The 22,626-nt window shown below is 47.7% G+C and overlaps 1 protein-coding gene across 1 annotated transcript; it reads right to left on the bottom strand.

Annotated features, from left to right (window-relative positions):
• Window positions 1-1,400: 1,400 nt before the first annotated feature.
• Window positions 1,401-22,249, bottom strand: GPN1 (GPN-loop GTPase 1). The gene is made up of 14 exons (XM_055122874.1): window positions 22,123-22,249; window positions 21,230-21,323; window positions 19,369-19,408; window positions 18,224-18,290; window positions 16,895-16,932; window positions 14,913-14,991; window positions 14,623-14,717; window positions 13,181-13,226; window positions 12,038-12,184; window positions 10,653-10,735; window positions 9,439-9,478; window positions 8,197-8,287; window positions 6,323-6,430; window positions 1,401-1,792 (listed from the first exon to the last, which is right to left on the bottom strand). Exons 1-14 carry the CDS (start codon window positions 22,231-22,233, stop codon window positions 1,707-1,709), a joined length of 1,125 nt encoding a protein of 374 aa, XP_054978849.1. The 5' UTR covers window positions 22,234-22,249; the 3' UTR covers window positions 1,401-1,706.
• Between the last annotated feature and the right edge of the window lie 377 nt (window positions 22,250-22,626).

Below are 22,626 nucleotides of genomic sequence, written 5' to 3'. Positions count from 1 at the left end.
GAGCACCCCCTCACTGAGAGGCTTAGACATGTGGCTTTAAACCCCTACTAAATAGAAATGATTGGAAATTATGTATTTAGTGGGGGTGGGTGCTGGGGTCTCGGCAGCTAGCCTGAGACTTTGACTAAATCCCCTGCCCCTGAAGGAAGCGCCAGCCCTGTTTACAAAGACCCAGGGGCTCGCTCCAGCACCCCTCACACACAGGCACTCTGGTTGAGGGTAAGGGGTGTGACTGTGACCACCTACCCAGACTGCCCTGAGCAGAATATGCAAATCATTAGCTGATACCTACCCGAGAGGTTGATGTGCCTTGCATAAGAATCCCACCCGTGTATGAACACCTCTGGGTAAGAGCCAAGAAACGGAGACTGCTTGACCACCAGACTCCCCCACTCTGCTGCGCTCTTTCTGTTTCTTTCTCGATGGCGGTGGCAGGAATCCCGAGGTGAGCAGAGGGCAGGGCAGTGGCTTCTCCCCTTCCCACTCCCTCTCCCATAGGGAGTAAGTCCGGCAACTTCAGGGGAATCATACTCCAGTTTGCCAGCGTTGACTGGCCAGGACCCCGACAGGTTTTTTTGTTGTTGCTGTTGTCAGGCCACACCCAGCAGTGCTCAGGGCTTATTCCAGGCTCTGCACTCAGAGACTATTTTTGCCAGGACCTGGGGACTATGGGGTGCTGAGGACCAACCCCAGGCCTGCCATACTCAAGGCAAACACCCTACCTGCCGTACCATCTCTCTGGCCCCTAAGTAATTTTTTTTTAACTTTTTTTTTTTTTGCTTTTGGGTCACACCCGGTGATGCACAGGGGTCACTCCTGTCTCATGCACTCAGGAATCACCCCTGGCGGTGCTCAGGGGACCATATGGGATGCTGGGATTCGAACCCGGGTTGGCCACGTGCAAGGCAAAAGCCCTACCAGCTGTGCTATCACTCCAGCCCCCTAAGTAATTTATTTTTAAAATATGAGTTTCACAATGAAATGAAAATCCTGTCCCCATTGAATACAGAATTCTTAATCTGCTCCCATGCTTCAAGAGCCTGGTGTCCTTAATGTCACCGTATGAGGACCCTGTCACAGAAACAGACTCGGCGACCAAGGACATGCCTCTGCTACTCTGGACAGGCTCGTGTTCCCTATCTCTGTCTGCTAAAAGGAGAAAACCTTATGAGGTAGGGTCGCTGCAGGTTGCCAGAGAAACAGGAAACTAGCAAGGGACTTGAGGGCCTGGAGCAACAGTACAGGGGATAGTGCGTTTGCCTTGCACGTGGCTGACCGGGGTTCAATCCCCAGCATCCCCAGTGGTCCCCCGAGCACTGTCAGGAGTAATTCCTGAGTGCAGAGCAGGAGTAAGCCCTGAGCATCACCCATGTGGCCAAAAACCAAAAAAAGACTTGCAGTGAACATTAAGTTCTTTATTCCACCCATCAGCAGCAAATGTAATCTGAGTTCAAATGATAAAACTTCAGTTTTAGGCTTGAAAGGGTATCAGCATCTAAGAACTGTGAGAAACATCTTCGCTGCTTGGATCCAGGGGGGCCGGCACCCATCTCTCATCCAGGAACTTCTCTCTAGCCCTGGCTGTATCTGAGCCATTTCCCGAACAACAGGAACTGCTTCTCTCAACGAATTATCCTTTTTCAAAGCCACTCAAACCAGTAAGGTAATTCCTTTACGTAGAGTTCAAAATTTGGGGCTTCAAGAAGCTATTTGTTGTTTCTCTTCCAGTATTGTGCCATTGATTCTTGCATAAAATTCTGGAATGCTGGCTCTTCGTGACTTTCCTCTGTTACTGCAAGGGAAAAGGAAGGTTATTTCGCCTTTTTCTAAGAAATGTTCATTTATTCCATTGAGGAATTACCGCCAGGAAGCATTCTTCTTTTATCAAGTAACCCCAAACAATCTCCTTCTATTAGCAAGTCAAAGGAATAAAGCAAAATATGATCCGTCTCCTAGGTATTTTGTTTGTTTGGGGTTTTAGGGACATGTCAGAAAATACCACACAATGTACTGAAAGCCTGGGGGCCCCACCGGTGACTCTGTCACTGGGCCAGTGGCTGAGTACAAGGGCCCAAGGACGCGATGCTGCTCTAACTGCTACTGTTTCCAGACCCCTCAACATCTTGGTGTTTTGTTGTTTTTGTTTCAGGGTCACACCCAACTTGCTCAGGACTTACTGGCAGAGACTGGGTGATCACATGGGTGCCAGGAATTAAACTAAGTTGGTCACATGCAAGGTAAGCACCCGCTATACTCTTATCTCTAGCCCTTCCTAGGTGTTTCAAACTAAGAAAAATAAAAACATATATTCACAGGGGCAGGAGTGATAGTACAGTGGGTTGAGTGTTTGCCTTGCACGTGGCAGACATAGATTTGATCCCTGATACCCCATATTGGTTTCCTGGCACCACCAGGAGTAATTCCTGAGTGCAGAGTCTGTCTGTAGTAACCCCTGAACACAGGTGTTTGCCAAAGCAAAAACAAACAAAACAAACATATCTACAAAAAAGAATTTTTATAACAATATAATTCAGAACATCTAAAATTTGGAAGTTCATATATTAATCAGCTAATGAATGTATAAGCAAATTATGGCACATCCACATAATGGAATATTACTCAGCAGAAAAAGAGAAAACAACGTGCAAGAACCTGGATGTACTGAGAAGTATTACACTGCGTGAACAATGCCAAGTGCAGAGAGCTAATTATTGTGGCTCCACTTATATGGCTTTCTGGAAATGGCATAATTATAGAACAGAAATCAGAGCAGCATTTTCTGGAAACCAGGGGAGAAGTGACTGAATGAAAAGGGATTGAAGTGAAGTGACAGAAGAGTCCAGTGTCTTTACTTTGTTGATTACATGGCTGCAAATAGGTGTACGGGTTTCAGGGTTTCATGACTAAAAAGTTATAGGGCCGGAGACATAGTACAGCAGGTAGGGCACTTGTCTTGCACACAGTCAAACTGGGTTTAACTCCCACCATGCCCATATGGTCACCTGAGCACTGCCAGGAGTGATGCCTCAGCACAGAGCCAGAAGACAGACCTGAGCACAGATGGATATAGCCCCACCCTACCCTCAAAATAATAGTCAAGTTGTAGACTTTAAAAAAGTAGGCTTGGGGCTGGAGTGATAGTACAGTGGGCAGGGCATTTGCCTCACACACGCGGTCGACCCGGGTTCTATTCCCAGCATCCCATATGGTCCCCTGAGCACTGCCAGGAGTAATTCCTGAATGCATGAGCCAGGAATAACTCCTGTGCATTGCTGGGTGTGACCCAAAAAAAAGCAAAAAAAAAAACAAACAAAAAAAAAAACCCACAAAAGTATGCTTGATACTCTACAAAATAAAAGAGGACATAAGGAAATGGAAACATATTCCCTGCTCAAGGAAAGGAAGACTGAACATTGTCAAAATGGCAATACTCCCCAAAGCACTATACAGATTCAATGTGATCCCATAAGGATACCCATGAAATTCTTCAAAGAAATGGATCAAACACTCCTGAAATTCATATGGAACAATAAACACCCACAAATAGCCAAAGCAATTCTCGGGTAAAAGACGATGGAAGGGATCACCCTCCCTACCCTCAAACTCTACTACAAAGCGGTAACCATTAAAACAGAATGGTACTAGGGCTGAAGCAATAGCACAGTGGGTAGGGCGTTTGCCTTGCACGCGGCCAACCCGGGTTCGATTCCCAGCATCCCATATGGTCCCCTGAGCACTGCCAGGGATAATTCCTGAGTGCAGAGCCAGGAGTAATCCCTGTGCATCGCCAGGTGTGACCCCCCAAAAAAACCAAAAAAAAAAAAAAAAAAAAACCACACAAAACAGCATGGTACTGGAACAAAGGCAGAGCTGCAGACCAATGGAACAGGGTGGAATATCCCTACACACAACCCCAAATATATGATCATCTGATCTTTGATAAGGGAGCAAGAAATGTGAAGTGGAACAAGGAAAGCCTCTTTAACAAATGGTGCTGGCATAACTGGACAACCGCATGCAAAAAAATGGGCTTAGACCTTGACCTAACACCATGCACAAAAGTCAGATCAAAATGGATTAAAGACTCAACATCAGACCACAATCCACAAGGTACATTGAAGACAAGGTCGGCAAAACCCTCCACGATATTGAAGCTAAAGGTATCTTCAAAGATGACACGGAACTGAGCAACCAAGTAGAAAAACAGATAAATAAATGGGACTATATTAAACTAAGAAGCTTCTGCACTGCAAAAGATACACTGACCAGAATACAAAGACAATCTACAGAATGGGAAAGGATATTCACCCAATACCCATCAGATAAGAGGTTGATATCAAGGGTATATAAGGCACTGGTTGAACTCTAGAAGAAGAAAACATCCAACCCCATCAGAAAATGGGGCAAAGAAATGAACAGAAACTTTCTCAAGGAAGAAATATGAATGGTTAAAAGGCACATGAAAAAATGCTCTTCATCACTAATCATCAGGGAGATGCAGGTCAAAACAACTATGAGATACCACCTCACACCACAGAGACTGGCTCACATCCAAAAGAACAAAAGCAACAGGTGTTGGCGTGGATGTGGGGAGAAAGGGACCCTCCTACACTGCTGGTGGGAATGCCGACTGGTTCAGCCCTTTTGGAAAACAATATGGTCACTTCTCAAAAAATTAGAAATTGAGCTCCCGGGGCTGGAGGAATAGCACAGCGGGTAGGGCATTTGCCTTGTACATGGCTGACCAGGTTCAAATCCCAGCATCCCATGTGGTCCCCTGAGCACCGCCAGGGGTGATTCCTGAGTGCAGAGCCAGGAGTAACCCCTGTGCATTGCTGGGTGTGACCCAAAAAGCCACAAAAAAAAAAAAAAAAAAAGAAATTGAGCTCCCATTTGACCCACCAATACCACTTCTGGGAATATATCCCGGAGAGGCAAAAAAGTATAGTCGAAATGACTTCTGCATCTGTATGTTCATCACAGCACTGTTTACAATAGTCAGAATCTGGAAAAAACCCAAATGCCCGAGAACAGATGACTGGTTAAAGAAACTTTGGTACATCTACACAATGGAATACTATGCAGCTGTCAGAAAGGATGAAGTCATGAACTTTGCATATAAGTGGATCAACATGGAAAGTATCATGCTAAGTGAAATAGTCAGAAAGAAAGAGACAGACATAGAAAAATTGCACTCATCTGCGGAATATACAACAACAGAATGGGAGAGTAACACCCAAGAATAGTAGCAATAAGTACCAGGAGATTTGCTTCATGGCTTGGAAGCCGGCCTCACATTAGGGGGAGAAAAGTCAGCTCAGATAGAGAAGGGAACACCAAATAAAGTGTGGTGGAGGATCCGCTTGGGATGGGAGAGGCGGGTTGAAAGCAGACTATAGATTGAACACAATAGCCACCCAATACCTCCATTGCAAATTACAACACCCCAAAGGAGAGAGAACAAGGGCAGGGTGGGGTGGGGGGGACAGGATGGGGGGGTGAGAGGGATCCTGGGGCCATCGGTAGAGAAGAATGGGCACTGGTGGAGGGATGGGTACTTGAGTATTGTATGACTGTAACAGAAGCACGAAACTCGGGGCTGGAGTGATAGCACAGCAGGTAGGGCGTTTGCCTTGCACACAGCTGACCTGGGTTCGATTCCCAGCATCCCATATGGTCCCCTGAGCACTGCCAGGGATAATTCCTGAGTGTAGAGCCAGGAGTGACCCCTGTGCATTGCCAAGTCTGACCTAAAAAGCAAAAAAAAAAAAAAAAAAAAAAAAAAAAAAAGAAGCACGAAACTCTGTAACTGTACCCTCCCGGAGACTCATTAATAAAAAAAAATAAATAATTTTTTTTTTTTTTTAAAAAGTAGGCTTGGGGACTGGAGAGAAAGTACAGTGAGCAGGGAGTTTGCCTTGCAAACAGTTAAACTGGGATCAATCCCTGGCACTCTATATGGTTCCCTGAGCCCAGCCAGGAGTGATCCCAAATATAGAGCCAGGAGTAAGCCCTGAACACCACTGGGTATGGCTAAGCCCTCGCTTCCCCCCCAACCCCCCACCACCCAAAACAACAACAACAAAACCACCCACCAATTTCAGCAAAAAAGTCCAACATTCCTCAAAGCGAGTTGGAACCCGAGAGATGAGAAAACACATATGAGCAGCGCTGCAGTGGGAAGGCTGGGATTCAAACTATGTGAAGCGTGTGTCCCAGCTGCTGCACCCTGGGTCATCTCCAGGCTTAAACCTCTCCCCAAGGAGCTCTGAGCACACGAGGCCAGCAGCCAGCGACCCCGCGTCCTCGAGCCACCTCTCACCTTTGTGGTCAATATCATCAGTGTCACTGTCGGCTTCCTCATCCTCTGCTTCCAAGGTTCCCCGCGTCAGGATCAAGTCTGAAGCATCCAGCACCGGAGCTGAGCTGTCTATGGAGGAGATGCTGGTCAGCAGCAGGACATGCACACCCGGCCCCAGGAGGTAATGGCAATGGGGCCGCAGGCTGGCACAGAGAAAAGTTTGTGGTCGTGATAAAATGCAGGAGACTGGAGTGATACAGCAGGCAGGGAGTCTGCCTTGCAGTGGCCAGTGTGTGTCTTACTCCCCTCATCTCATATGGTCCCCAGAGCACCGCCAGCAGTCAGCCCTGAGCATTGCTGGGTACACCCCCCCGCCACACCCCCAAAATAAAACAAACATACAAAGAACCAAACATGACAGAACACAGGCTCCTACTGCCTTTAACTATGCTGCTAATACCACTTAACATTTCCACAGTTTATTCTGTTCACAAAGTGCTTTCATGATCCCAATAACCCAAAGGCTTCCCTTTCTTTTAAATCTCTTCATGGCTCGCCTGACAGTGCTCAGGGCAAAATGTCATGCAAAGGATTCAACTCAGAGAACTCCTTCGGGCAAGCATGCATTCCAGCCCTGTGAGCTACCTCCAAGGCCCCAAAATCCCAATATCCCCCCTCTTTTCTTTTGTTTTGGATCACACCAGGCAATGCTCAAGGGTAACTCCTGGCTCTGCACTCATGAATTACTCCTGATGGTTCAGAGGACCATAAAGGATGCCAGGAATTGAACCCTGGTTGGCCATGTGCAAGACAAATGTCCTACCCACTGTACTATCGCTCCGGCACCATATCCCCCTTTTTAAGCTATGAAATTAATTCCCAATTAACTATTCCTAAGGTATATCTAATTCCTTTTTCCTAGATCACGGCTTGGAAAAGTCTGTGGTTTTCTTATGAGAAATACAGACCCTGAGCAGACCTGGTGGGCGAGAAGCGCCAAAGGTGGAGCCAAGGAAGCATCCTTAGGAAAGATGAAGTCTAGGTAGGGTGTGAAGAGAACAGAGGGTGGGAAATAGCAGGAAACAGCTGAGCCAACTTATATGGGGGGGGGGGGGGAGGTGGTGTAGAGAACAATAGAAAACTGAATATACTAAATGAAAACAGGGAACTGAATATACTAAATGAAGTAAAATTTCCTCAGGGGAACTGAATAAAAAATGAGCTTCAATAATGAGGACAAAGTCTAGCTGAGTAATTCTCGGGCAGGTGGTTCAGCCCACAGGGATTGGTCTCTAAGTCAAAAATAAAAAAGAAAAGAAAATCATGCCAAGGGGGCAGAGTGATAGTACAGTGGGGAGGGTGTTTGCCTTGCACGTGGCCAATTGGGATTTAATCCCCCCGCATCCCATATGGTCCCCCAAACACCACCAGGAGTAAACCCTGTGCTTCACCAGATGTTGCCCCAAAACAAACAAACAAACAAAATTAAAAGAAAAATAAATAAAATTATGCCAAGGATCTTAAAATCATGGGCAAGCATGACCAAGCTCTCTTCAGGGGATAGAGGTTTACGAGAGCTCAGCTCAGGGGGCCCTTCAAAACATCAGCCACTTAAGTGGGATGCCTTTCCGAATCACTCAATAGAGAGGCGCTACTGAGACAGAACTCGATAGACAGCCCTAACCTAGCGGGCCTACATCACTCTCTACAGCATACCACTCTTGCTTCAGCCTATTTTCAGGGGGATGGAGGGTGTGAGGGAGGTGCCAGGAACCAAACCCAAGGCAGGGCTTCCTGAAAACGGAGCCCACACAGAGCACCGTACCCTGAGCTCCCCTTCCAGTCCCGCTCTTAAATATGTCTCCCTGCGCCCCATTTCAGGTCCCCTCTAATACCTATGGCTGTCCCCGTGTCCAGGGCTACGGAGTCCATATCTTTCCGAAGACGTTCGAGCTGTTCCTTCTGCTGCTGGCTCTGAGCATTGGCCTGCAGAGAGAGAATGGCATCTTGCTGAAACAAAGAGCAAGCTAGGCGGCAGTCTTCTAACCGGAGAGGGACAATTCTATACACGGCTCCAGCAGGGAGGCAGGGATCAGCAGAAGGCTGTGCAGACTGCATCAGAAATCTCAGGAAATGGACACAGAAACCAACCCAAAGAATACTGACATGGTGAAAAGGTTCTGTGATCAAGGACCCAGGCAGGCTCGTGGGGGGCAGGACGCCAAATTATCTAGGGTAAGTTGTAAATAACCTCCAGCCTAGAAACAAAATTCTACAACTACAAGGCCAGAGAGATAGTACAGCGGGTACGGTGCTTGCCTTGTATGTGGCTGACCTGAGTGGATTCCCAGCATCCTTTATACTCTTGAAACCACCAGGAGGAGCCCAATAGCCCCCACTTCCCCCAAAAAAAATATTCTAGGGGAAGATACAGTGATAGGGTGGATGCCTTGCACGTAGCCAATCCAGGTTCAATACCCATATGGTCCCCCAGCACTATTATCAAGAGGGATCCTTGAACACAATGCCAGGAGTAAGCCATGAAGCACTGCTAGGCATGGCCCAAAATCCAAAAAAAAGAAATTGAAAACCATCCAATATCCAGATAGCTTATGTCCCAATTAAAAATTTAAATTTAAGAAACCAGAGTGATGGTTCAGCAGTAGGACACTTGCCTTACACACAGCTGGACCCGGTTCAAATCTCTGGTACCCCATGTGGTCCATGCCAGGAGTGACTCCTGAGCACAGAGCCAGAAAGAAGCCCTGAGCACTGCCCAAAATAAACCAGAAAAAACAAAAACCAAAATTAACAGATTTTTTAATTTTTATTTTAATTTAATTTTATTTTTTTGCTTTTTGGGACACACCTGGCGATGCACAGGGGTTACTCCTGGCTCTGCACTCAGGAGTTACTCCTGGCGGTGCTCAGGGCACCCTATGGGATGCTGGGATTCGAACCTGGGTCGGCCATGTGCAAGGCAAACGCCCTACCCGCTGTGCTATCGCTCCAGCCCCAGATTTTTTTACTTAAAAATAAAAAAAATCTCTAAATAATGTGCCCGAGGATCATAAAAATCTCAGTATGAGGAAGAACAGGAGATGATTTGGCCCAGACAACACGATCTCCTTCCTTACCAGTGATTTCTTCAGACGCTCATATTCAGGACGATACTCCCTAGAACAAGAAAAACTTTCTAAATCCCTCAGCTTAATAACCTGCTCTGTCCAGCCTGCATCGTCTCTGTTCTCCTAGGACTCTGACAAGAACAAGAGATCAAGAGATCTTACTTCAGGTGCAGTAACAAGTCTTAGTCGCACGATCCCCAGGGAGTTCAAAGTCAGGTTGTCTCCCTCCCCAAAACCAACAGAGAAAGAAGTCTGACCCCTCGCTAAAAGACAAACTCCAGTTTGTCCTTTATTCCAGCAACAAATAAAAGGAGGACCCGCTGGACTCAGGAAGCCCAATATACAATCATGGGATCTATCTAAACATAAGGGATAAAAAATTAAAAAGATTTTAATTGAAAAAAACAAACCAACCCACTAGTTTTTGATTAGCAGTATCCCCGCCCCATCCTCCCCCACCCACACACACCACCTCCCCAAAGCAAAATAATGTCTCTCAAAACCAAAATGTGGGGGTCGGAGCAATAGAACAGCAGGTAGGGCTTTGCCTTGCATGCAGCCAGCCAGGGTTTAATACCCGGCATTCCATATGGTCCCCCAAGCACCACCAGGAGTAATTCCTGAGTGCAGAGCCAGGAGGAACCCCTGAACATTTCCGGTGTGACCCCCCCCCAATAAAAAAACAAAATATATTGGGGGCTGGAGCGATAACACAGCAGGTAGGGCGTTTGCCTTGCACGCAGCTGACCCGGGTTCAAATCCCAGCATCCCATATGGTCCCCTGAGCACCGCCAGGAGTAATTCCTGAGTGCAGAGCCAGGAGGAACCCCTGTGCATCGCCGGGTGTGACCCAAAAAGCAAAAAAAAAAAAAAAAAAATGTGGTTCTTAGGATTTTGCTACTTATGAAGTCAAAGGAAAATGTCTCCCTCCCCCAAGATGTGAAATCCAGTAGACATAATACAGCAGGGAAGCGCCGATGTTCTGCCAACTACATCTGGAAACTCACATTTTGGGTATGATCAACGTGGGGGTTACCAAGAAGGTCGTCACAAGGACTTTTCCTGGGTCAGTGCGGTAGTACAGAGAGAGGGGCACTTGCCGGCATACAGCTGACCCAGGTTCTAACCCTGGCACCCCATATGGTCCCCAGAACCCCACAAGGAGTTATCCCTGAATCACAGCGGGTGTGGCCTGGAAACAAACAAAAGGCCCTTCCCCTTACCTTTCATATTCTTCTGCAGCACTGCTGACCTGCACAAAGAGTTCATCCAAGCCTGTGCCCAGGACAGCCGAGACGCCCACCACCTGCCAAACGACAGCATTAACGCCACTGAGGAAACAGCTCTGTACTGTCAAAGGGCATATTTTTACACACATCATAAAACCTTTACAGAAGGTTTACAGGTTTAGCTCCGTCAAGAAGTCTCTGGCAAGGAGTCAAAGCTGACTAGTACACCCATTCAAAAGGCACAGACGAGGGGCTGGAGAGATAGCACAGCGGGTAGGGCGTTTGCCTTGCACACGGCCAACCCGGGTTCGAGTCCCAGCATCCCATGTGGTCCCCTGAGCACAGCCAGGGGTAATTCCTGAGTGCAAAGCCAGGAGTAACCCCTGTGCATCGCCAGGTGTGACCCAAAAAGCAAAAAAAAAAAAAAAAGGCACAGGCGGAAGACTACGGAAAAAGAGGAGAGGCCACGAGGCCCAAACATGGAGCAGGGCTGTTCCCTCCACTGCCCGGCGAATCAAACTCCTGCCTGCTTTCTATAACAGCGGGTACCTCAGACATTTCGATTCCGCGTGCATGGCTGACAGTGGCTCAGACCAGACTGGCTAGACCAGAGACTTCCGACCACTGCTCCACAGGTTGGTGCCGGCCACCAAGTGTAGAAAGGTCAAAAAACACACTGGTTCTTGCACTGTGGTCAGAACTGCTGGTCCGTGGACCAGTGTGCAGGAGAGGTGCCAGCACACCGGGATAAGAAAGTCAAGGACACTGGTCTAGACCCTAAATTCTCTGGAGGTAAGGTCCTCTCATCTTTAAGCTTCTAGTTTGGGGGTGGAGTGATAGCACAGAGGGTAGGGCAATGACCTTGCACACAGCTGACCCAGGTTCCAACCCCAGCACACTATTATAAGTTCCCCTGAATCCTGCCAGGTCGGATCCCTGAGCACAGAGCCAGGAGTAAGCCCTGAGTACTGCTGAATGTGGCCCCACAATAAAAACCGAAAGAAAAAATTAAAAAGATTTTAGTTGAAAAAAACAAACCAACCCACTAGTTTTTGGTTAGAAACATGTTAAAGGTTACTTTTCAGAAAGCTATCAACTTCCTTTCTCAGGTTCAAAGCAAGCTCTCTGGGTTACGAGGTTACATGAATGAGCCGAAGACATTGGTCATGGGTTAATGGTGCTTGCCTTGCCTGCAGCTGGCCCATATTTGATCCCCAGCCCCGCACACTGTCCCCTGAGCATTGCTAGGAGTAACCCCTGAGCGTAGAACCAGGAGTAAGGCCTGAGCACTACCGGATATGGCCCCAAAACCAAAAAGGAAAAAGGAAAACTAAGACGTGATGTGGAGAGACGGGCAGTGTGTGAGAGAGCAAGTTTACCCTCAGTGAGCTGTAGAACTCGTCTAAAACCAGGCTCATGGAGCGAGTCAGGTTACTGACGTATGTTGTCTCTTGATTCAAGGCATCTTGAAAAGCCTCAAAATCTTGCATCCACTCCACCGCAAAGCTGTGATCGATGATGTCAGTCTGGGCCAGAGAGAAGTCAACTGTCACAACCAGTCAGACATCAAACAATGGCCAAACGCTTTCAATCAAATAAGGACAGAGCAATCAATGATAGATTCCTCTGCCTCCCCATGTTCTCTCTACTGCTGCAAGCCACAGGGGGGCAAGACTCACAGTCTAAATAACTATGGAAGCCACAGATCCTCCCGGTGCAAGCAGTGCAAGCACACCCTTCTCCATCCACTGCCAAGAGACTACGGCCACAGGGGACTAAGCACAGCCAAGGCCCCTGCCTTAGACCTGTGAACCAGAGCCATCAACCAACAGGAAGCTTTGCTTTTGTTTTCATTCAACAAACTAGCAGTCCCTCTCAACTTCCCAGTACTGGATCTGCGGGCTTGGTTGAGGGGACACTTTTCTTAGCCTAAAATAACTTCCAGTGAAAGTCGGTGGTAAATATTCTTTCAATTTCAGGGAGTCCTTTTGAATGTTCCTGGCTGTTTCAAGTAAGAATCTACTCTCCACGTGCTGGGAGATGTTAGGGCACACGAGCAGCATGTGCGGGTTCAATTCCCCACAGCACATGGCTAGGTGCAGTCCTGGAACCCCGCAAGCACTGCCAGGGTGACCGGGAAATGCCCATCACTACATGGCCTCCTCGGCCCTTGTACTGAACCGCCACCCAGTTAGCCGAGAATCAAGAGGGACCCCTGACAAACTGAGCTCAGAGGTAGGGGAGTAACCCCATCCTCACCTAAAAACAAAAACAGAGGCTGGAACTGTAGTACAGTGGGTGTACGCAGCCAAACCAGGTTTGATTCCCAGCATCCCAGGTATCACCGGGAATAAATTCCCTGAATGCACAGCCAGAATAATGTCCGAGTGCTGCTCAATATGGCCCAAACTAAAACTAAAACTCTGTCCTTCGCTACCTGAAATAATACTTGTCACCTACTATGCCTGGTAAGAAGGCTACGATGAAAAAGAATTCAATCAGGACAGAAAGGAACCACTTACCTTATTCATGACGACAATGAAAGGCAGCTTGGTTTTGTACAAGATGCTGAAAATCAAAGAAAGATGTTATTAATAAAAGCACTTCTGTTCTGAGGGAGGACAAGGGGAACGGGCCCCAACTGAAAACCCATCCCCCCTCTCCCAGGGCGCTCACTCGCAGAGGCAAACCACCACCACTAGCAAAATGCGCTCACTTTCTTGCAGAAATGCTTTGATCCTGAGTGTGTGATAATAGCTTGTTTTTTTTACTGGATAATTCTTTTGTGGGATTAATGTGAAACAAAAATAATACTATTAGCCATCATATTTCTAGTTGGACCAGGATTTCCTGCATCTAATAAGGGACCTCCCTAGTCATTAAAAGGGACATCTTGGCAATTCCTTTTGTGTCTCCCCAGAACTGAACTGTGTCTGATTTGCCCCTAATTCTACAGCATCCAGATACTCTATATTCTTCCTCTGCCAGAGGCACTACTTGGGGCACCTCGAATTATGAATAAACTTTCCTTTTCTTTTGCTTTGTGGTCACACCCAGTAGTGTTCAGGGCTTACTCCTAGCTCAGTGCTCAGGGACTCCTCCTGGTGGTGCTGGGGATGAACCCAGGATTGGCCGTGTGCAAAGCGGGTGCCTGCACTATCACTCTGGCTCCCAGAAAAATACTTTTCTCTCATTTTGTTTTTGGTTTTGTTTATGTTTTGGGGCCACAATCGGCTGTGCTCAGGGCCTCGCTTACTTCTGGCTGTGATGAGGGATCACTCCTGGAAGGCTTGGGGGACCACAGGGGGTGCCAGGGATCAAACCTAGGTAGAAAGCATAGCAAGCAAGCACCCTACCCACTGTACTTATTGCTCCTGCCCCTCCTAGATAAACCTTTAATTTGGGGGTCTGTTTTATTTTGTCTGGGGGAGGGGGAAGGGACACCAAGCAATGCTCAGGGGTTACTCCTGGTTCTGTGCTCAGGAATCACTCCTGGCGGTGACCATATAAGGTTCCAGGGATCCTGACCTTGCACACAAACTCTGGTCAGGCGCGTGCAAGGCAAGCGCCCTACCCACTGTACTATTTCTCCAGCTCCCAGATAAACGTTTTATCTGGGGTCTCCACTCTAATTTTCATAACAGATTAAATAACTTGTAGATCAGGCTACATTCTATTTTGCTTTTATTTCATCTAGGAAAAAAATCTCAGGGGAAAGATCTCAGAAGAGAAGAGGCAGCACGAGAGACAGTACAGTGGTAGGGCACGCATGCAGGCGACGTGGGTTCAATCCCCGGCACCTGATATGGTCCCCACAAGACCTGCTATGAGTGACTTCTAAGCAAAGTCAGGAGTCAGCTGAGCACAGCCGTGTATGCCCCCCACTCCCACCCCCCAAAATGAAGGAAAAGAGAAGAGGAGGAAGCCTCATATGCTGATGCCAGTGCCTCCACTTTTCAATTACCTGCAGGCGTAGAGCATATTGGACATGAAGGTCACTGGGTTGGTACTCCGAGATGTGTCCATTACGTAAATGACAACTGTTGGGAACGAAGATGCCTAAAGGCAAAAATAATCAAAGCCTGACTTAGAGGCTTGTGAACGTGGGTCGCCAAACTTGGTTTCCTTGTGAACTGAGTGAGAGACTTGCTCTCAGCAGTGTACAGAGCTAGACACCTCCCTCCCATTGTCCAAGGTCTGTGACAAAAGCCACTTATGCAGTCCCGCTTTGGTCCCAAGTCCCACATTACTCACCAGGGCCTCGGTGATGATTGTCCCTGAAGCTGACCAGGTAAAGACTTCAATCTGTCCAGGTGTGTCAATCAAGACATATCTGTGTCAGGAAAGGCCATAAATAAGTATTTCACAGAGCAATGCCGAGAGACAGTATAGCACCCAGGCATAAGGCATCTGGTTACCCACAATGGGAAGCATTTCTATGCATGGCCAACTCAGTCTTCCTCCCGTTACCCTTAAAATACACTGGGCTGGGGCTGAAGTGGTGGTACAGCGGGTGAGGCGCTTGCCTTGCACGCGGTCGACCTGGGGTCCATCCCTGGCATCCCATATGGTCCTCCCAAGCATTGCCAGGAGTAATTCCTGAGCACAGAGCCAGAAGTAACCCTTAAGCATCACCAGGTGTGGCCAAAAACACAAAAAGCACCGGGTTCTGTTCAATGTTCAACAGTTCATGCTTAACAGCAGGAGAAGCAGTCCAAACATCACTGCCGATGATGCCCAAGGAAACCGCGGCAGTTTGGAGAACATGCTGCACTGAAAGTGAGGGGACAGAGCAGGAGTGATCCCTGAGTGCAGAGCCAAGAGTAAACCCTGAGTACCACCGAGTGTAACCCAAATGCCAAAATAACTTGTTAAAAAACTTGAAATGTGAGAGATAAGATGGGAGCTATAGCTCAGGAGCAGAGCACTTGCCCAGCATGTATGGGCCCTGAATAGAGAGGAAGAGAGGGAAGAAGGAAGGAAACCTGAACGCAAATTTCTTGGATGAAGAACAGAGGGATGGGGGAGTGAAACTGAAGTATACAAGGGAAATGATAAAATGTTCTAAAACTGTAACAATGATCATATAATCCTGTGGCCACACTAAAGGCCACCAAATTGGCAAATTTAAATGGATAAGTCCTATGGTATGTAGTTCTACGATATGTGAGTTATAATGCTCTAAAAAAAAAAAAAAGCAAAGAATTTGAGTATAGGGAGTGGAGAGAGCCCAGGATCAAGGAGCAAGCCATGCCTCCCCTGCCCCTGGTCTGCTATTGGTCAGGGCGTCTGGTCTGTGCACTGCCAGGCTCACTCGTGAGCAGAGCCAGGAACAGACCCTAAGCACCAACTAATGGGGCTCAAAACTCTCAGGGCCAGAGAGATAGTACAATGCACTAGCCTTGCACAGGCCAACACAGGTTCCATCGCTACCACTCTATGTGCTCCCAAACCCCACCAGGAGTGACCCCAAGCACAGAGCCAAGAGTAAGCTCTGAGCATCACCAGATGTGGCCCTAAAACAAACAAACAAAAACCAACAATAAAACTCTCCCTCTCTCTGCCCCAAAGAATTTGGTGCTGCTGGACTCTTAGGAACTGTAAAGAGCTGTAACTGGGAAAAAATAAAAGAATTTCAGTATCTCTAAGAACAATAAAAGATGCTCAACATCATTCACTGAGGAAGTGGCAATCAAAACCACAGCGACTGGGGCTGCAGCGATAGCACAACGGGTAGGGCGTTTGCCTTGTACATGGCCAACTTGGGTTCAATTGCCAGCATCCCATATGGTCCCCTGAGCACCACCAGGAGTAATTATTGAGTGAGAGCCAGAAATAACCCCTGTGCATCGCCGGGTGTGACCCAAAAAGAAAAAAAAATTAAAAATTGTTTGTTTTTGGACCACAGCCTGCTGTGCTCAGAGGTTACTCCTGACTCTGTGCTCATGGATCACTCCTGGTGGTGCTTGCAGAACCATACAAGCTGCCAGCATCTAACCAGAGTCAGAATCATGCAAGGCAAACTGTGTCTCTGGTCCAGCAGTAGGCACTGTGCCACAAAGCCACCTAGACCCCTGAAGAGAGAGTCTTGCCCACTCTTTTCTTTTTCCCTTAACTTCCAAAGGTTACATCTCAATCCACATCCTGTCAGAGCTGTATGTCTCCCAAATCCTCGAAAAACCTGGACACAGGTCAACCCCAGAACAGCCAAGGGACACTCAGCTGAAATCACTTACTTAGACATACTCTGGGCTTTCTCGATAAATTTCATCACCTAAAAATAAAAAAGAGGCTAATTACAAGTGGGGTAGTTTGCCTTCCCCAGGTAGCATCAACTACTAAACCTCTGTTCTCCAACTCAGGATACCACCTAATAAAGTCACTGAATGCCAACAGTCAGATCAGAAGCACTGAAACACACAACAAAGTTTATGAGAATCCGAAGATTGTCCATGTGAAGTCATTTCTCTGTTGTGAACATGGTAAAACTTTCTGCAGGGTGAAAAATGAACAATTACAAACACTTCAATAGGGCTCAGAGAGATAGTGCAGCATGGAAGGCCTTTGCCTTGCATGTGGCAAACTCCAATTCCCAGCATCCTTATGGTCCCCTGAGCACTGCCAGAAGTGACCCGAGTTCAGGGCCAGGAATAAGCTCTGGTGTAGCTGGGTGTGGCTCAAAAATAAATCAATGAATGAATGAATGAAGTAAAACACTCTTGGAGTGATAGTACAGAGGGTAGGGCATTTGCTTTACTCACAACTGACCTGGGTTGGACCCCCGGGACCCCATATGGTACCCCAAGTCAGCCAGAAGTAATCCCAGAGCAAAAACTAAAACAAACAAAACAACCCAAGTAAATAAAACACGCTTATAAAGGACCGTGCAAACCTAAACAAGGACAGCAATTTGGAATGAAGTAATAAGCCCGTCATCCTTTCCCTGCCCACTGATCCCTCTTGCTCTACTCCTCCACTCCATCTTCAGGTACCAAGAACAGATCAAGAAAAAGAACCTGGGGCCAGATAGGTAGTGCAGGGGTGAAAGGGCTTGCCTGACATACTGGCATCACATGGTCCCCCACAAGGGATCTCATTGGGAGAGACCCATGAGCACCCTTGGGTGTGGCTCAAATGCGCCAAGCCCTCCCACCCCCCAAAAAAACATAAAAACTCCAGTCTTGGGGATTTTTGTTGTAGTTATTGTTCATGGACCATACTCAGTGATCCTCTGGGCTTACTCCCTGGCTCTGAGCTCAGGGATCACTCCTGGCAGACTTGGGTGGCCATGGGGGTGCCAGGGATCAAATCCAGATTGGCCACGTGCAAGTCAAGAGCCCAACCCACAGCACTATAGCTCCAGCCTCTTCTGTTTTATGGGTGTTCACAGTATCAAACAAAGGGCATCAAAACACTCATCTTTCTCATACAAGGCCGACTTCTCCAAGTGCTTGTTATTTCCTATAGAATATCGTTTTAGTGCTCATTTCCCAGTGTAACCATGCTCAAGCATTTTAAGAGTCACAGGTTTTCACACAGCCAGGATTATAGAAAAAAAGACATACCTGATCAAATCTAGTTGCAAAGAGATTGAGTGATGTCACAATGCCACCATTGGGCCCGAGTCCATATCTAGACAGGACGTTCAGGGTTTAACTTCAGTTATCAATCAATCTGATGATGAGGTCCACACCCAGGTGATCACTCACACCAACACATTAGAACATCTGGTGTTCCATTAACGGAAACTAGTAGCTGAATTCCTGACATGTATGCCCAGCTTAACCCAGCAGGTAAACATTCATCAACAAGATGATGAACATTTGTGGAGAGAATGTAACAGGAAAATCTAACGAACAAAACATAACAGACAAGGAGTACTTGTGACAGTCTGCTGGCACTAATCGTTAAGGTCCTCTCTATATAATACTCTTGCCCTAACTAAGCTGCTGATTATGTAATCAGTCTTCCTACCAAGACTTACCTAAAGGCAAAGTACACATTCATTTCACAAAGTGATGCAGTAAAGTTGATCCAAAGAGACCTGTGCATTACTGAGCTCCCCAGTCGGAAGCTGAGGTAACCAATAGAAGTCCCCACAGCAACACTCCCTTAGAGACCCAGAGAGGCGTGCACTCTGCACTTTCAAACCTCAACAACAGTGGGTCGGGGAGATGGTAACACCAAGCTCACCAGCTCCAATTTTATTTCTCATCACTTTATCACCACTCCCCACACTCATCTTCTAGCCACCTCTTAAAATTATTTTAAAGCAATTAAATGCTTTTGGCATATGAATACGCCATGGGGAGTTTTCGAGGTTCTCCCATGTGGGCAGGAAACTCTCGGTAGCTTGCCAGTTTCTCCCAGAGGGAGAACTAGGCTATAAGATGTCTTCTGGGAGCTTGGTTTTATAGTCTCATATGCCAAAATCAGTAACAATGATGGGTCTCATTCCCCTGACCCTGAAAGAGCCTCCAATGTGGCACCATGGGAAAGGATGTGTATAGAGAAGCTTCTAAAATCTCTGGGATAGGATGAATGGAGACATTACTGAGACCACTCAAGAAATTCAACAATCAACGGGATGATGATGATGATGATGATGAAATGCTTTTACACACAAAAGGAAAACAATTCTTCAAAATCCCGAAAGTCTGTGAGATACTGAGGGTGAAATCAAAACAGAAGCAGATGTGGAAAAGGATACTGTTTCATGACTTCTTTATACTTCACAGTGTCACGAATATCTAGGGAGAGGGAGAGGAGAATTAACTGTGATTTGTCACCTAAGAACCAACCGAGTTTGAGACCCCTCACCCATCATAATCATCTAAGCTAATGGACCTCTCAAATACTGTCTGCTTCTTCTTGAAGAGAAAAAAAAATTCTCTCAGTATCTAGGTTTCTTTTAAATCTGTTTCCTAATCCAGACTCATTTTTATGTAGGCAGAGAACTCCAGGTCAAGACAAGTAGGAGAAACTGTACATAAACTTCTCCCAAAAGTCATTCTCTATTTTTTTTTTACTTTTCTCAAAAGTCATTCTCTATTTTTTTTCACTCTGAAGAAGCCCAGAATCTTGAATACAATCCCTCTTTCCCCTCACTTTTCTCTAATTTCTTTAAATAAAACTATTTTGCTTCACTAAAAACAAATAAACATGTTTTCTTTCTTTGGGGGTGGTGGTGCTGGGAATTGAACCCAGGTGTCCTCCCCCTACAATGAAAGCATTCTACCACTGAGCCACATCTCTCATCCTGCTTTCAAATTCCTAAGCCGAGATCACCAGATTGTGCTCGAAAAGGCAGCAAAAGGAGCCTGGGGTGATAGTACAATGGGTAGTGTTTGCCTGCCATGCATGCAGCTGGCCCAGGTTTGATCCCCAGAATCCTATATGTCCCCCCAAGCAACGCCCGGAGTGATTCTGAGTGCAAAGCCAGGAGAAACCCCTAAACTCCACCAGGTGTGGTCCAGAAACAAAAACAAAATAGAAAGAACAAGCAGCAAGATGGCAAAGCACAAACAAGGTGCAAAAGGTGCCCAGCAAGTACCTTTTCTAACGTCAAGACACCGAAACTAGCCTTTTAGTTCTCTCCTGTTCACATAGTCCCATTTAATCTCTCCTGCTTCTTGGTTTACTTCCTCACAAAAGAGAGCTCCAATAACTTATAAATAACAATAGGCGATGTGCTTCCAAGTTATGGAAGTGGTGTGAGAGGATGAGAAAAATTTTATGTAACTTAAAGACCTTATCAGTTACCATATACATAAAAAGGGGGAACCAAACCAAAAAGAAAGTTTTATTTATTTGGGAGAGAAGAGAGATTAGGTCAGACCTATCAACGCTCAGGGTTTACTCCTGGCTATGCTCAAGGGACTATCTACAGTGAAGGGGCTCAAACTGGGGTTCATGCAAAGCAAGCACCCTACCTCCTGGACTACATCTCTCCACCCTGCCCCTGCTTTTTGTGGGAAAGTCTTTTTATTGTCTACAGCTAAGATCAATACACACATGTTTTTTAAAAAGGAATTAACCTCCCAGGAAATCTAATTAAATCATCTACCAATCTATACACCATCCCCATTATCTATTAAAATCTCATCATCTGAAAAATATGCATTTTTTTTTTTAATTTTAAGGGACTAGAAAAGGTGGTACGGTGGTTAGGGCACTTGCACTCAACCAACAGGGTTCAATCCTGCACCCGCATGTGGTCCCCCAAGAACTCTGTCAGCAGAAAGTCATAAGCAACACTGGGTGTGGCTCAAAAATTTTTTTTCTTAAAAGGTTTATGTATCAGAACCAGTCACAGGGTTTTGGCCTAGAACTAAGAGGGCTGACTTCTGAGCAGGAGACCACAGTGGGTATGGCACCTGCAAGTGGCAACTCCTGATCTGATCTCAGGTACCACATATGGTTCCCTAAGGAGCAGCCTCTGAGCACAGCCACGTGTGGCCCAACTCCAAAGAAAAGGAAACCCCAAACCACGAAAGCCCTGATGCATGCAGTCTGGAGGCTTGATGCCATTCTCGATGGCATGGCACACAGCTCTGCTCCAGTTCACTCACCAATGTTGGCAGGAAAGGGAACCTCGTGCACCGCTGGGTCCAGGTTGATGACATATGGCGGAGAGCCTTGGCTATGCAGGTGGCCTGTGAGCCTCTACGGGGGATGGGCAGCGGGACAGAGTGAGACAAGGATGCCACAATTTCCATTCCTTTATCCACATAACTGGGGACTTGGGCACGGGCCATTTCCTCCTACTGCAAACACTTGCACACCCCATGTCCACCTCCATCCTTCACAATGACCGAGCTGAAACAGCGCCTTTAAGGCGCACCCATCTCTCCCATGTCATCCTTTTTTTACTGCGGGGGAGGGAGGTAGTGTGCTACAACCTCCCCCAGACGTCAGCCCCACTCAGACAGGTATCACGTTAACCTTATTTTCGGGGTATCCCCAGCATCTGAAACAGTATATGCCAGAAAAAAAATGTTCTGGAGCGATAGCACAGCGGGGAGGGCGTTTGCCTTGCATGTGGCTGACCCGGGTTCGATTCCCAGCATCCCATATGGTCCCCCGAGCACCACCAGGAGTAATTCCTGAGTGCAGAGCCAGGAGTCACCCCTGAGCATCGCCGGGTGTGACCCCAAAAGCAAAAAAAATAAATAAAGTCCCGTGTCCTAGCGCCGGCTGAATCTTCAGCCTGGGATCCTGGAAGCCTCTGCCTCGTAGGCAGGTGTGCGAGCACGCGGGGAGAGTGCGCGGAAGGAAACCTTAACCGCGCGCGGGGCAGGCTCGGAGGCGGCTGCGCGGGTGAAGGAGCCGGAGAACCTGACAAGTTTCCCTCGGCCCCGCGCCCGCGCCCTCCACGCCTCAGCCAGACCTGCCTTTCTCCCTAGCTTCTCGCCCTCCGCCCACAAGCGGTCGCGCGCCCGACTCCCTGCGCCCCGGGAGGCACCTGTACAAAGGTGGTCTTCCCAGAGCCAGCCATTCCCAGCACCAGCAGACACACGGGGAGCTGAGGGGCGGCCGCATCCTGCGGCGCAGCGGCAGCCGCGGGCGCCGCCATCTTCCCACTGGCCCCGCCCCCTGCTCCCACAGTGTCGCGAGAGCCCAGAGACTTCCGCGACGTTCGGGCAGCCAATGAGGATCGAGCCCCCTGTGGGCGGCAACGGGACCAAGGGGCGGGAGTGTCCGCTAGTTCCGGCGGGCGCGAGTGGAGAGGGAAGGGCCGGGAGGGGCTGCTCGCTGCTGGGGAGAGGGGCGCCCGCAGTGCAGGGCCGGATCTGGCGGGGGCCAGCCCGTGCTTCCCGGGAACGGGAGACGAGCGGCGATCCTGAAAGTCGATCCGCCACCGATCGGAAATGAAAGCCGTCCATTTCCTCTTGAAGCCCGAAGACGCGAAGAGCGACGCCAAGAGAAAACTGACAGTGGGGCCTCGTTCGGCAGCCGAGCGGGAGGA

Source organism: Sorex araneus, chromosome X, assembly GCF_027595985.1.
Source record: "Sorex araneus isolate mSorAra2 chromosome X, mSorAra2.pri, whole genome shotgun sequence".
NCBI lineage: Eukaryota > Metazoa > Chordata > Mammalia > Eulipotyphla > Soricidae > Sorex > Sorex araneus.
The sequence above is the reverse complement of the archived record's forward strand: the minus strand, read 5'-3'. Positions and strand labels throughout refer to the sequence as shown.

Bases quoted from the DNA above. Each gene is read 5' to 3' on its own strand.
- GPN1 (XM_055122874.1), bottom strand. From the start codon at position 22,233: ATGGCGGCGCCCGCGGCTGCCGCTGCGCCGCAGGATGCGGCCGCCCCT. The intron at 19,409-21,229 runs GTGAGTGAACTG...CCCTCTCCCTAG, and splicing joins TCCCTTTCCTGCCAACATTG to ATATTCGTGACACTGTGAAG. The intron at 6,431-8,196 runs GTATTAGAGGGG...TCTCCTCCATAG, and splicing joins GGACACGGGGACAGCCATAG to ACAGCTCAGCTCCGGTGCTG.